Below are 14,333 nucleotides of genomic sequence, written 5' to 3'. Positions count from 1 at the left end.
ATAGCTGCCCTCAAGAAAATTGTTGTGGGGGGCAATGTGTACCTTGATAGGGTCATGGAGGCCGTGCCTCAATGGCCACCTGCACTGCCTGCTTCGCCCTGGCCTTCAGTCCTGCCGCAGTCTCCAGGTCCTCTTCCACTCCACGGGCCTGGCCCTCCATCCCGCCCTTGGGTCCGCCTCCGCTCCACCCTCCTGGAAAATTTTAGGAGCATCTGGAAGCTGCTCCTTTGAGGGGGGGCTATGTAATGGTCATCAGCTGGAGTGCCCTTAAGAGCCACCTGAGGGCACTCCACTTCAGACTATCAATATTCACTCACAATTACATTTCCCATAATTCACTGCCCGGACTCATCATCCCTGATTATCACATTCACCTGTGTCTCATTATATTGTTTAGTTCACCCCATATAAGCCTGGTTCACCTCATCATTCCCTGCGAAGTCTTGTACGTTATTCCACTGCATTTCTGAGCGTTTCCTTTGTTGTCATTGTTCCTGGTTCTTGATCTCTGCCCGTGTCCTGGTTTTCCCGTTCCTGCCTCACCCTCTGGGTTTGTCTGTTTGTTTGGATTGCCTGCCTGTGTATGACCTTTGCCTGGATTCTGATTACGATTTTGATTTACTTTAATAAAACTACATTTGGATCCTCAACCTTCCTGTCTCGGAGCAGTTCATAACAGTACTTTTGCATTAGACTAAAAGCAAATTATATTACTCTTTGTTGATACATTTTTATTTCACTGCGATCACTACCCAGACGAGTTATTACAACTCTATCACAACATTTATTGCCAAATCACTTCCATTTGTTTAATTAATAAAATATATTGGAAGTAAATTTATTATGTATCATTACAAATACTTTGTTTTAAAAGTACCAAGTAGTCACACAGTGAGAAAAAAGAAAATCTGTATAGAAAAAAAAAAGACGCATCGATAATCGTTTTATCATCGCAGTCCACAGAATCGCGAGCGAATCGAATCGTGAGATGCCTAGAGATTCCCAGCCCTAATACAGAGTGGACGCTTCTGCTGTCAGGCTCACAGTCAACATCTCAGAGATCAGACGCTGTAACTGTCACAGATTAAGGTTTTATTTTATTAAGAGTTCAAGACAGTTATGCAGCTTTGAGAGTTAATCTGAACTCAAATTCTTCATCTTTCAGTGCATCATGGTCATGGCCGGCTCGTCGGGTTGGGGATCATTGTGGCGTGTTTAGGACTCTTCATCGTCATCATCATTCTGTTTATAATGTAAGTTTGATTAAAATCATTCTCAATTACAGTGAGTGAATGCAGTTCTCTTTCAGACTAGTGCAGGTGTAAATGCCCGTTATACACAACTTTATAAACGTCACAAACGTCATGTGTGAGTTCATGATGGTTCAGTAACTGTGACATTAAATCCTCTAAACATTGACTGTGATTTCTGCTTTAGACCCACCACAGAATGTCTTAGTGTCATTCATAGTTTGTAGATTTAATTATGATCTTCTCCCTCTTTCAGATCATAGTAACGTTGGTTTGCTCGTCTGGGTAGTGATCGCAGTGAAATAAAAATGTATCAACAAAGAGTAATATAATTTGCTTTTAGTCTAATGCAAAAGTACTGTTATGAACTGCTCCGAGACAGGAAGGTTGAGGATCCAAATGTAGTTTTATTAAAGTAAATCAAAATCGTAATCAGAATCCAGGCAAAGGTCATACACAGGCAGGCAATCCAAACAAACAGACAAACCCAGAGGGTGAGGCAGGAACGGGAAAACCAGGACACGGGCAGAGATCAAGAACCAGGAACAATGACAACAAAGGAAACGCTCAGAAATGCAGTGGAATAACGTACAAGACTTCGCAGGGAATGATGAGGTGAACCGGGCTTATATGGGGTGAACTAAACAATATAATGAGACACAGGTGAATGTGATAATCAGGGATGATGAGTCCGGGCAGTGAATTATGGGAAATGTAATTGTGAGTGAATATTGATAGTCTGAAGTGGAGTGCCCTCAGGTGGCTCTTAAGGGCACTCCAGCTGATGACCATTACATAGCCCCCCCTCAAAGGAGCAGCTTCCAGATGCTCCTAAAATTTTCCAGGAGGGTGGTGGAGCGGAGGCGGACCCAAGGGCGGGATGGAGGGCCAGGCCCGTGGAGTGGAAGAGGACCTGGAGACTGCGGCAGGACTGAAGGCCAGGGCGAAGCAGGCAGTGCAGGTGGCCATTGAGGCACGGCCTCCATGACCCTATCAAGGTACACATTGCCCCCCACAACAATTTTCTTGAGGGCCGCTATGGGGTTATGCTCACAAGTAATAATCTCAGGGTTTACTGGGTGTTACACGATTCTTTTTGAAGTGTGGTATTGGTGGTGGTGTACTAAAATAAACATTGTCACGTGTGTATAGCTTTCTTCTTCTCACCGCCGTTGTACTATTCTTTGAAACGACAGGGGGCAACTCGAGTAATTGTCCTCTAAACCACCAGGAATCAGCGGTGAGAAGAAGAAAGCTATACACACGTGACAATGTTTATTTTAGTACACCACCACCAATACCACACTTCAAAAAGAATCGTATAAAACCCAGTAAACCCTGAGATTATTACTTGTGACAATAAAACAAAATATATGGATATGAGAATGTGTTTACAACATAACTAAATTAACGATCTCTTACATATTTTCTAATTTCACTAAACATTTCATTAAGTTTCGTGAACATTTTTATTAAACATGGACCTTTATGTTCATTAAAAATACTTTTTATGCTATTGTATGCTCATTTTTTAAATGTGGTATTGGTGGCGTACTAAAATAAACATTGTCACGTGTGTATAGCTTTCTTCTTCTCACCTCTGATTCCTGATGGTTTAGAGGACAATTACTCGAGTCGCCCCCTGTCGTTTCAAAGAATAGTACAACGGCGAGCGCGTCAAGTATAAACGCCTCGTCCATTTGGGGAGGTGCGCGCACAGTCTGCCGAGACAGGCGAAAGTATAAACAAGGCTTTACGCTATTTTAATGCAGTGCACTGAAACTCTGTCCAGATCCAACAGCTGAGGGTTTATTCTCCTTAAACCAGCTGAATTTCAGAGTCAGCTCGAGGATCTAATAACAATTATCAGATTTTTTTTTTAAATCTCTTACACATTTTTTTAAATTACTAATATGGACTGAATTGATCAAAACAGAAAATTTGCATCTTATGTTTTATCATGAACTCACACATGACGTTTAAAGTCACAGCATCAGAGTATTTCTCTCCATGTTCATTGCTGGACTTGCACTTGTATTCTCCACTGTCATCAGAGCTGATCTTTGAGATGCTGTAGATTCTTCCAGATCCTACAAGTGTTCCTCCTTTAATCCAGCTGATTTCTGCAGGAGGGTTTGAGTCACTGCTGCACTTCAGAGTCACTGAATCTCCCTCCACTATTACACCAGATGGACTGATGGAGATCACAGGATTCCCTGGAGGATCTACAGGAGAAATATTTGAAATTTCATTTTTAATCTTCAGACTTCAGACCCGTCTCAGAATAGCTCAGAAGATAAGGACAGATTGTCCTCTTGTAATCTGCGATTGGTGAGTAGCTACTTTTGTGGCTCAAGCCCCTGATTATTGTCAAATGCCCCTGATATTTGTGAAGATTCACTCATATTATAAACGTCAAATAATACAGATTTTAATATAAATTCTTGCACTTAATATAAATTCTTCACCCTAGTAAAGTGGTGATGAAAAATAGGTTGTTAAAAAATAAATAAAAGGTTTATCTAAACATAATGCATTACACAGACATCTTGATGCCTCGTCTGTTTTTTCAGTTTTTTCATCTTGACACGCTGCGCTCTTTTCTATTTTGTTCACAGTTTTAAAAGCAGAAACTCCTTCATTTAGCTCACTGCAGTTTTAAAGCCCTCATTATCTGTTCCATAGACATAATAAATACATAGATGCATATGTCTATGGGATTGTCAGTCTGCAGGTTTCAATAAACCGTTATTGATTCAAAGCACTGATGAGGAAATAACAAAGATGGAAAATACATAAAATGCAATAAATGTAGGGTGTTAAAGTTATTGATGCATTTAAAATGTTCTTAGCACCCCCTCTGAACAGTATAATTTTATTATACACTAAATAAAATAGACACTCACACATGACATTGAGCTGAACAGCAGGAGAGATGAGAGTGTGTCCGTCTACAGCACAGCTGTATCTGCCTGAATCCTCTCTTCTCACTGGGTTGAGGAGGAGTGTGTTACTGAGGTCAGTTAATATCATCTGTGAGTTTCTGTACCAGATGAATGTGTCAGTCGGAGCGCAGCTGCTTTTACATCTCAGATTGACTGGATCTCCCTCTGTCACTCTCTCAGGAGACTCCACCTGAAGATCTGAACACAACACACACATTATATCTAGTGCTGCTGTCATGCACTGATTATTATTCAACATAATGCAGAAGAAGAGATAAAACTCATCAGAGTCACCTGTGACAGTAAGAGTCACTCCTGGATAACCAATGTATTTCCCATCAGGTTTATCAGTGATGAATCTGAAATAGTACATGCGTGAATCCTTCAGTGTCACATGATGCAGTCTGACGTTGCAGTGCTGGTGTTTATCTCCCAGATACTGAAGCCTCTGACGGTATTCAGGGTCCTCAGACAGATCTTCATTATCTATTACTGGTGTTTTGGTCCAGAACACTTTCTTGATCTTATATACAGGAGGGTATGTATAAGTGCATCTCATAATGACTGTTGAGTCCTTTAGTGCACAGATGTGTGAAGGACTGTATCTCACACCCCAATCATCATCATCATTCCACTGGCTACAAACTCCTGAAACACACATTAAAGGGATAGTTCACACAAAAACGACAGTTTCATAATTACTGACCCCTCGTGTTCATTACATTCTTTTTTTTTACACATTAAACACATTAAAAACATGAATATAATCATTATTTGATGCACATATTAAATATTGTACATTAATTCCAATCAGAAGAATTTAAACATTTATCTAAAGTTATTATTCTTTTTAATTTTAGCTCTGACTGGCTTTATTTTTTTACTTTATTTGGATGATTTTTCTTTCACAGAAATTTGTTTGTGAAAGGGGTTTTAACAGGGGGTCCGCACTCATGATTTGAAAGAAAGACTTTGAAAAGTGACTAAAGAACAATAAAATCTTCTCCAGCATGAGCGACTCACCGTGAATCATGAGCAGAAACACCAGAGGAAGAGGAGGAGCCATCATCAGTGACATCACTACAAGAACAACAACACAGGATCACACACACAGTGAGCATTATAAAAACAATCTTTAGCTTTAAAAACATTTCCATAAACAATTTTTCATTGAGAATATTTCCTTTTGATTAGGTGAGTGGTTTCTACAACAGTAAATAGACTATAGACTGACTATATTCACTCAGTAACCAGCGTAACTCTTACCGTGTTCTGGCGAGTCTCTCAGGCGTTATACTGATCAAACTGATCATTACTTTGACCGCAGACAGACAAGTTATATTTTGACATCCTTGAGAGAATTTTTGCATTCAGTTTATTGGCGAAAAGAATAGCGACAGGAAGTGGTGGGCAGTCGAGGTGGGAGGGACAGGAAATGACCTCATCCAGAATCATTTATAATTTCCACCACCATGTGACTTTAGGGGCTCCGTAAAATGTTATTTTAGTCAAACGGATTAAACCAACATGACTGACCTCGTCTTAACACACGTACACAGAAGTTGCTCTACAAATAATCATCACTGGAGACTTTAATAGACTGAGGTGTTCATCAAAGCTTTCATTTTATCCACTGTTGCACATTTCCAGAGTTTGTTAATAGCCCAAATAGACTTAGACTTTACTTTATTGTCATTTTCACAACACGGATGAGGGGAACGAAATAAGAACTCAGGTCTCGGTGTTGACCAACTACTTCAGTGATTAATAAATACTTTAAAAAAATTAAATAAAAAACATTTCCTTCATAAACCCTGTCATACTTAAGACATCTCCAATTAAAATAAAATAATTTACAAAGACAATATCAAAATAGCAGCAAGTTAATAAATAAAGTGCAGTGCAGGGGGGTAGCAGTGCCCTTCTCAGGAAAATCCAGTATTCAGAATGAGGTTGTTCTCCTTGCACCACAGCTCTACTACATCCACCTCCTGCCTGTATGCTAACTCGTTCCCTTTAGTGATGAGCCCAACCACCGCAGTGTCGTCTGCAAACTTCACTATGAGGTTGCTGTCGTAGTGAGCTCTGCAGTCATGCGTGAGCAGTGTGTAGAGCAACGGGCTGAGGATGCAGCCCTGGGGGGAGCCAGTGTTGAGGATGATGTATGATGATGTAATATTATTAACTCTTACAGACTGGGGTCTGTTGGTCAAGAAGTCCAAAATCCAGTTGCAGACTGATGGAGCTAGACCTAGTGCTGCCAGTTTTTTCACCTGTGTCTGTGGAATGATTGTGTTAAATGCAGAACTAAAGTCCAAGACGAGCAACCTCACATAGGAATCCTTGTTCTCCAGGTGTGTGAGGGACTTGTGGACCACAGCAGCGATGGCGTCAGCCGGCGAGCCGTTTCCCCGTAGGCATCCTGGTGATGGTCAGCTGTTACGTTGATGGACTTTTTTATGTGTGACATAACCAGCATCTCAAAGCACTTCATTGCAATTGGTGTGAGAGCAATCGGGCGGTAGTCATTTAGACAGGACACTGTGGCGGCCTTTGGCACTGGGACGATGGTAGATGTCTTCAAGCATGTTGGTACTGTGGTACTGTGGAGAGTGAGATGTTGAAAATATCCGTCATGACGCAAGAGAACTCGCCCCTCAAGCTGGCAGACGGAGTCCGGGATGTTGCTATGGAGCCAGGTCTCTGTCAATACAAAGACACAGCAATTCCTCATCTCCCTCTGGCACAGTCTCAGTTTTAGTATGTCCATCTTGTTATCCAACGCTCGAACATTGGACAAGAAGAGTAATGGGATGGCCGGTCTGATGGTCTTCTTTAACTTAGCAAGCAGCTCCGCTCTTTTTTCCCTCTTCTGTTTCCTTGTACACCGCCTCCTCTTTCCCATGTAGTGGAGTAGTCTGTTCCTCCATGCACTGCCATCTTTGAAAGTGGCGAAAAGACCACTTAAAGAAGTCACTTCTTGTTGATGTTCATAGTATTGTCAAACAAAACAGAGGCCCCCCCCCGTGCTTCCTGAAACAGTCGTGAACCATTTAGAAAAAACAAACTGGATTTACCCTGTCCAGCAGAAACAGAGCCTCCTGAATGTCGGATCGGAAGCCCTTCTGCCGGCGGAGTTCTCGCCACCTTTTGATTGCTTTTCCGATGTAAATTTGGGACTTCGCATGTTCCTTCTGCTTTTCTTTCTTCTTTGTTATTTGTTCATCGGAACGTCGTCTCTTTGGTCGTGTGTCGGCCATTTCAAAATTCACAAGAATATACATTTTAAGGTTAGTTGTTGTCATTGTCTAGGACATCTCTCCTCTAGCTAACTTCCCTCTTCATGCTTCTCTCTCCTCCACCCCCCACCCCCCCTTCATGTGCACGCGCACTAATCCTAAAACTTTGGTAATCGGTAACTTACTCCTCTGCTTTTCATCAAGTTTGGAAGACTGTTGTGTGCTGTGCTGTGCTGTTTCACTTGGATTTACCTCAGAAGAATTAGAAGAACGCGATTTGAAGATGTGAAGATTTTTAAGGTAAGACATGTTAAACTGGTGGTGCCAGATTATGTTATGTATGTTATGAAATGAGATTGAAGTAAAAACATGAACTAAGCCTAATATCGTACATGTATATGTATCTATAAATAGACAACATGTTGAAATGTGAACTAGACTGCTAGGCAATACATGTCCGACACAAGGATGTTTTTATATTCTATAATAAAACACAGCATGATAAAAGTAGGCTAGTATGAGTGTATACTATGGTGAATATTATAATGTTTAGAACCGTGTTTACTGTTAAATACTGTGTTTATGGATATCTGCTGAAACGGTCACTGTGATTTTGCCAAGTAAGACATGTTCCTGGATCAACATATTTTGTTGATCCTGGATTAACATTCCTGCCCCAAAATTTAGTCCTAACCCTATCCCTACCCCTAAACCTAACCCTACCCAAACTTTTCCCTAAAATCTGAGGGAAATGACAGGTGAATAACACTGATGTTGAAGCACCTCACCCTGGTTTTAAGTCTAAACTTGACATAAACTGTAAACTTGTTCCTCAAATCTGATTGGTTGATTGGAAAGTTGTTCCAGGATCAACAAAGATGTTGATCCAGGAACATGTAGTACTTGGTGAAATCACGTTCACCCTGCTGAAACATAGATGTAACAATAATTAGTTTAATAGTTTTGAGCGGCTTGATCGCTTCAGTAAATGTTCTCTGCACACGTTTGGAAAGCAAAATGCGCCAAACAGTCGGCATCATTTTTTTTTTACTCCAAATGTTTATTTTCGTTATGACATTATGAAATGAGATTGAAGTAACATTTGATTATCAATATATGTTTCTCTAGTGCAGTGAAGTGTTGAAGTGTTCCTTTTTAACGATTTATAGGCTATTGTTATTATTATTTTATGCAGCACAGTAGGTTACATAGCTTATGCCTACAAGGCACAACAAACCTGGTGTTCATTTTATATATATACTGTATATGTGTGTGTGTGTGTGTGTGTGTGTGTGTGTATGTGTGTTCTGTACAAAAGAACTGTTTAAAAAGCAATTTTAACCTGAAAAATCTAAAATGTATTCCCCAAATCATGTTTATGGATATCTGCTCAAACGTAGATATATGGTAACCATAATGTTTTATATTTGAGTGCGATCGCGTTTGAATGTATCATATTTTGGATCGCGATCGCGTTTGAAAAGCAAAAAACACCAAACGGCTTCATGTTTTTACTATTATATCATTTCATATCATCATAACGAATGGAAACATTTGAAGTAACATGATAATCAATATATTTTTCTCTAGCTTAGTTGTTACTGAAATCTTTTGGAAGATTTATATATGCTATAGGTTATTGTTATTATTATTTTATCCAGCACTGCGCATAGCCTATGCCTACAAGGCACAACAAACCTGGTGTTCATTATATTATATATTGTTGGAAACATTTGTGTGTGTGTGTATTCTGTGAATTTTAAAAAGCAATTTTAACCAGAAAAATGTAAAATTTATTCCCAAAAACGTGCAGGCCTTACTCTTGATGTCAGTATGTTCTTTTTTTTTTCTTTCAGGGCCCACTGCCACTGAGTCCAGCTGACTTCAACATTCACATGAGTCTCTGTACATGAACATGGTAGTGAAAATCAAACACCTTGGAAATGAAAGGTATGTACAATGTTTTTAGGAATGGCACAAAGTAGTGAACAGATGAACTGTCTTTGGATCATTTTTTTCAATAAGTGCTTTTTTGTCATTTGTTGTGTATCTTTGGATTATGTTGTGTTGTAAATAAATCCAAACCATCTAAAAGCCATTCTTTTTTAAATCTCCTCATTCTTTGTGCAAGGTTGCTCAGAATGACAGGGCCTTATAGCTCCTAATAGGGCCGTTAGGGGAGGGTCTTTGTCTTTCTCAGGTGTGAAAAGCTTACATATTAATGACCTTCCGCATAAAGCTTTCTCACACAAAACACGTCGTAAAATTTTTAAATCAATATATTGTCTTATCTGAATGAGCAGTCAGAGTGATTTTCACATAGTTTTAGAGCAAATATTCTAGGCTACGTGATACAATTTTCAAAAGTCTTGTGAAGAAATAATCAGTATGGGTTTCATGGCCTTATTTCAGTGAGAATTTTTTTTTGTATTTTCACAAACCACGCATAAATGTCATTATCTCAAAACTACAAACTTTTACATACATGCTGCTGATATATTATTGTAGCAGAGTTTGTGCTGAATACAGTGTAATTAGACTTTAGCCATGGAAATGTCACAAGTAACAGAAATAACCACAAATGTCAGAGCATGTCAGAACACCTCCAGGGCCCAGAAAACAGCTCAGACCCCAGAGGGTTAATGTTTTATTTATATAGAGAGAAAAATCTGTCACGTGGACCCTTTAATACACAGATAAAATGTATAAATTATTACAGAAACAATTCTAAACTCATTTATTAATTACACATTGACTGTTTATTGTAGCAAATTAGCAAATTAATATTTGGATCAGTTAATATAATTAACTTAATGTCGTAAATTAATATTACAATCAATTAACCTGTTTGTCCCGTGAACACTCAGGATTAATTGTTTATTAACTCTAAGAAATGTACATTTCCGGGGCATGGGAAATGTCTTTCTTAATTTACAGTACTACTAAGAGCAGTAGCCAAAATCTATATGATTAGTGACTCCAGTTATGAGCTTGAGACACGGACAACTTTATGTGTGACATGAACTAAACACTTAAACTACTCTAACATACACACACACATGCATACAGTTTACCAAGGGAAAGAGAGCTGAAGCAGAATACAGGAAAGCAAGAAGTTATAGCAATGTTTGAAATTCAGCAGATCAACAGCCTTGAGCAAACCATCAGTTTAGTCCTAACACGCCCTTCTTTAAAGGGGTAAGGATACTTAATGTATCAAATAATGAGACTAGTTAGATACTTGCATGTCTCGCCCATTTGAATTAAACTGTCCTGATGCAATTTGTTGAGGCTCCAGTTGATCTTTGCTGATGTGGTCTTGATGAGAGAGAACCAGTGGTAGTCAGAGTATCTTTGGTGAATGGAAAGACAAGGCCGCAGCTTGGCACACGCTTGGGGGTCCTAAGAAACTTCTAGTTCAGCATCATCTTCACGTCAGCATTCCAGAAAAATAAGAGAGAGTTGATCTTGTGATCAGTGACTTTTAAAGCGTGAAGATGTCACACCCTCTGGAGGTGTAAGAGCCAATAAGACGTGTTTTCCTTTGGAGGGAAATTCTTTTACGACCCATTGTTCAAGGAGGCCTTTGAACATGTAATTTGATTGGATGTTTAACACAAGAATCTTTAAGATGCTTATAATACTAATGCGTCACAAAGTTAGCAAAATGTAATGTAAATTAACAAATGGGAAACGAATATTGGAGTTTATAGAGACCAAACATGCCACACATATGATTTTAGTTCATATGTAACCCAATAGAGTTTACAAGAATACAAAAGCCAAACCACATAAAAGAAAAATCATGAGGTGGGAAAATTAGATACATGTTTACACATTTCTCAAGTGGTTATATATAGAATATATAGGATTAACAGGGTTTATTTATCCTTCTCAGTGAGAATTAAGTAAGAGTCACAGCTCTCTGGAATTTTCTTTTGGGGTCATAAAACTCTTATCAGTCTCAGTGTGTTCTGTAACAAAACACTGCATTCTGCCAGTGTGTTAGCTTCATTTGGGATGTTAGTTTTTGCGGGAAGTTTCACAGGCCTTTGTTGGGAGAGTGAGTTTGCTGGATTATTCATAAAAAAAAAAAGAATAATTTGTGTGTGTCTGATTGGTCCAGACGCTACATTATTCAAGTCACATGAATATAATCCATTACTTTCTGCAAAATACAAACGCTTACAATGCATTTCATTTTTCATTGGTAGTTGTGAGGTGGATGTGTCCAGCGATGGGACAAAAGTTAAAGTTTAGCTTGTGCTTCATCTTACTGTGGCGTCTTGCTGTGGCTACAACAGAAATAAGACACACATTTACATAAATCAACACTACAAATGGTACAAATAATCTCAGAAAAAAATATATATTTCTGTCATTTAATCCATCTTGTAACAGAAAGAAAAGACTGTTTAGTATCTGTTGACTAGTTGATTGACTACTGAGGACATTTTTTTATTTGCTGATGAAATTGAGAAACTTACTGACTGATTCTCATATTCAGAAGAGCCCGACTGGGGAATAGCAGGTCAGGGGTGGACAGTCTATGGCAAAAACACATTTATTATTTATTATCTGACTTTTGAATGCACAAACTCTTTTGGACATGTAGTTTTTGATATTTCTCTTACTGTGAGTGTGTCGTAGAGGTCAGATGATCTGGACTTGTGGTCAAGAGCTGCATATGTGCCTTCACTGGGATCAGGTCTGGTTTCGTTCTACAGGGAAACAGAGAGAAGGATTCACCATTTTAAATTTAGAAAAAAAATGCATGTAAAAGATTTCAAATAGTTAACATGACAATCAAAAGTGTAATCACTCCACAGTCTCTATTCATAAAACCATGTACAATCCTGAGTATATATGTATATATATATGTATGTAACGATCACCAGTGAGAGTGCCTGGGATTACCATCAACCAACATCCACAGACTCCATTCCCCATAATCCTCAGCTCAGACTATCATCCATTATCACTTTCACTTGTGTCTCATTACCTTGTTTACTCACCATATAATAGCCTGGTTTTCACATTCATTCTCTGCAAAGTCTTGTTTAGTGTTTGTACTGCAATTTGTCTTTTATTCCCGTGTTCTTGGATTTGATCTCTGCCTGTCCTTGGATTTTCCTTTTTGCCTGTGTCCCCTGTGACCCCTGCGACCCCTGCGACACTGTGACCCTGTGTTCCTGTTATCCTGTGACCCCTGCGACCCCTGTGACCCCTGTGTCCCTGTGACCCTGTGACCCCTGTGACCCCTGCGACCTCTGTGATCCCTGCGACCCTGTGTCCGTCACCCTGTGACCCCTGCAACCCTGTTAACCTGCGACCCATGCAACCCTGTTACCCTGTGTCTCCTGTGTCCCTGTTACCCTGTGACCCCTGTGGACCCTGCGACCCTGCAACACTGTGTCCCTGTTACCCTGTGACCCTGCAACTATGTGTCCCTGTTACCCTGTGGACCCTGTGACCCTGTGACCCTGCAATCCTGCAACCCTGTGACCCTGCAACCCTGTGAGCCCTGCAACCCCATGTGACCCCTGTTACCGTGATTCCTGTTACCCTGCGACCCTGTGTCCCATGACCCTGTGTCCCTGTTACTCTGTGACCCTGTTACCCTGTGACCCCTGCGACCCTGCAACCCACTGTCCCTGTTACCCTGCGACCCTGTGACCCTCTGTCCCTGTTATCCTGTGACCCCTGTGTCCCCTGTGACCCTTGCGACCCCTGTGACCCCTGCGACACTGTGACCCTGTGTTCCTGTTACCCTGTGACCCTGTGTCCCCTGTGACCCCTGTGACCCTGTTACCCTGCAACCCTGTGTCCCTGTTATCCTGTGACCCCTGCAACCCCTGCGACCCTGTGTCCCTGTTACCTTTTGACCCTGTGTCCCCTGCGACCTCTGTGATCCCTGCGACCCTGTGTCCGTCACCCTGTGACCCCTGCAACCCTGTTAACCTGCGACCCTGTGACCCATGCGACCCTGTTACCCTGTGTCTCCTGTGTCCCTGTTACCCTGTGACCCTTGTGGACCCTGCGACACTGTGTCCCTGTTACCCTGTGACCCTGCAACTCTGTGTCCCTGTTACCCTGTGGACCCTGTGACCCTGCAATCCTGCAACACTGTGACCCCTGTGACCCTGCAACCCTGTGAGCCCTGCAACCCCTGTTACCGTGATTCCTGTTACCGTGGTTCCTGCATTTGGATCCTCAAGCTCCGTGTCTCAGAGCAGTCCGTGACAATATATGTGTTCTACATGTACAAAGAAGCTGTAATTGATTTATTAGTATCATTCTGGGGAATAGCAGGTCTGGGATGGACAGTCTATGGCAAAAACACATTGATTATTTATTATCTGACTTTTGAATGCACAAACTCTTTTGCACATGTAGTTTTTGATATTTCTCTTACTGTGAGTGTGTCGTAGAGGTCAGATGATCTGGACTGGTCTAGAGCTGCATATGTGCCTTCACTGGGATCAGGTCTGGGATTGTTCTACAGGGAAACAGAGAGAAGGATTCACCATTTTAAATTTAGAAAAAAAAAATGTATGTAAAAGATTTCAAATAGTTACCATGACAATCAAAAGTGTAATCACTCCACAGTCTCTACTCACAAAACCATGTACAATCCTTAGTATATATGTATATATGTATGTATGTAACGATCACCAGTGAGAGTGCCTGGGATTACCATCAACCAACCTGGACAATCGCCACACATCCACAGACTCCATTCCCCATAATCATCATCCATTATCACTTTCACCTGTGTCTCATTACCTTGTTTACTCACCCTATAATAGCCTGGTTTTCACATTCATTCTCTGCAAAGTCTCGTTTAGAGTTTGACCTGCAATTCTGAGCGTTTGTCTGTTATTCCTGTGTTCTTGGAT

At 40.5% G+C, this 14,333-nt stretch overlaps 1 protein-coding gene across 2 annotated transcripts in view; it reads right to left on the bottom strand.

Moving 5' to 3' along the window:
• Nucleotides 1-14,333, bottom strand: part of LOC311076070 (cell adhesion molecule CEACAM5-like) — a 121,420-nt gene that overhangs the window by 97,485 nt on the left and 9,602 nt on the right. For both annotated transcript variants that reach the window (XM_084103937.1, XM_084103938.1), the window contains exon 6: nucleotides 3,221-3,475. In XM_084103937.1, coding sequence (XP_083960063.1) covers nucleotides 3,221-3,475 — 255 coding nt within the window. The remainder of the gene's footprint in view (nucleotides 1-3,220; nucleotides 3,476-14,333) is intronic.

This window comes from Abramis brama, assembly GCF_963993115.1.
Source record: "Abramis brama genome assembly, chromosome: 25".
Classification (NCBI taxonomy): Eukaryota; Metazoa; Chordata; class Actinopteri; order Cypriniformes; family Leuciscidae; genus Abramis; species Abramis brama.
This window is presented reverse-complemented; position numbering and strand designations above follow the sequence as displayed.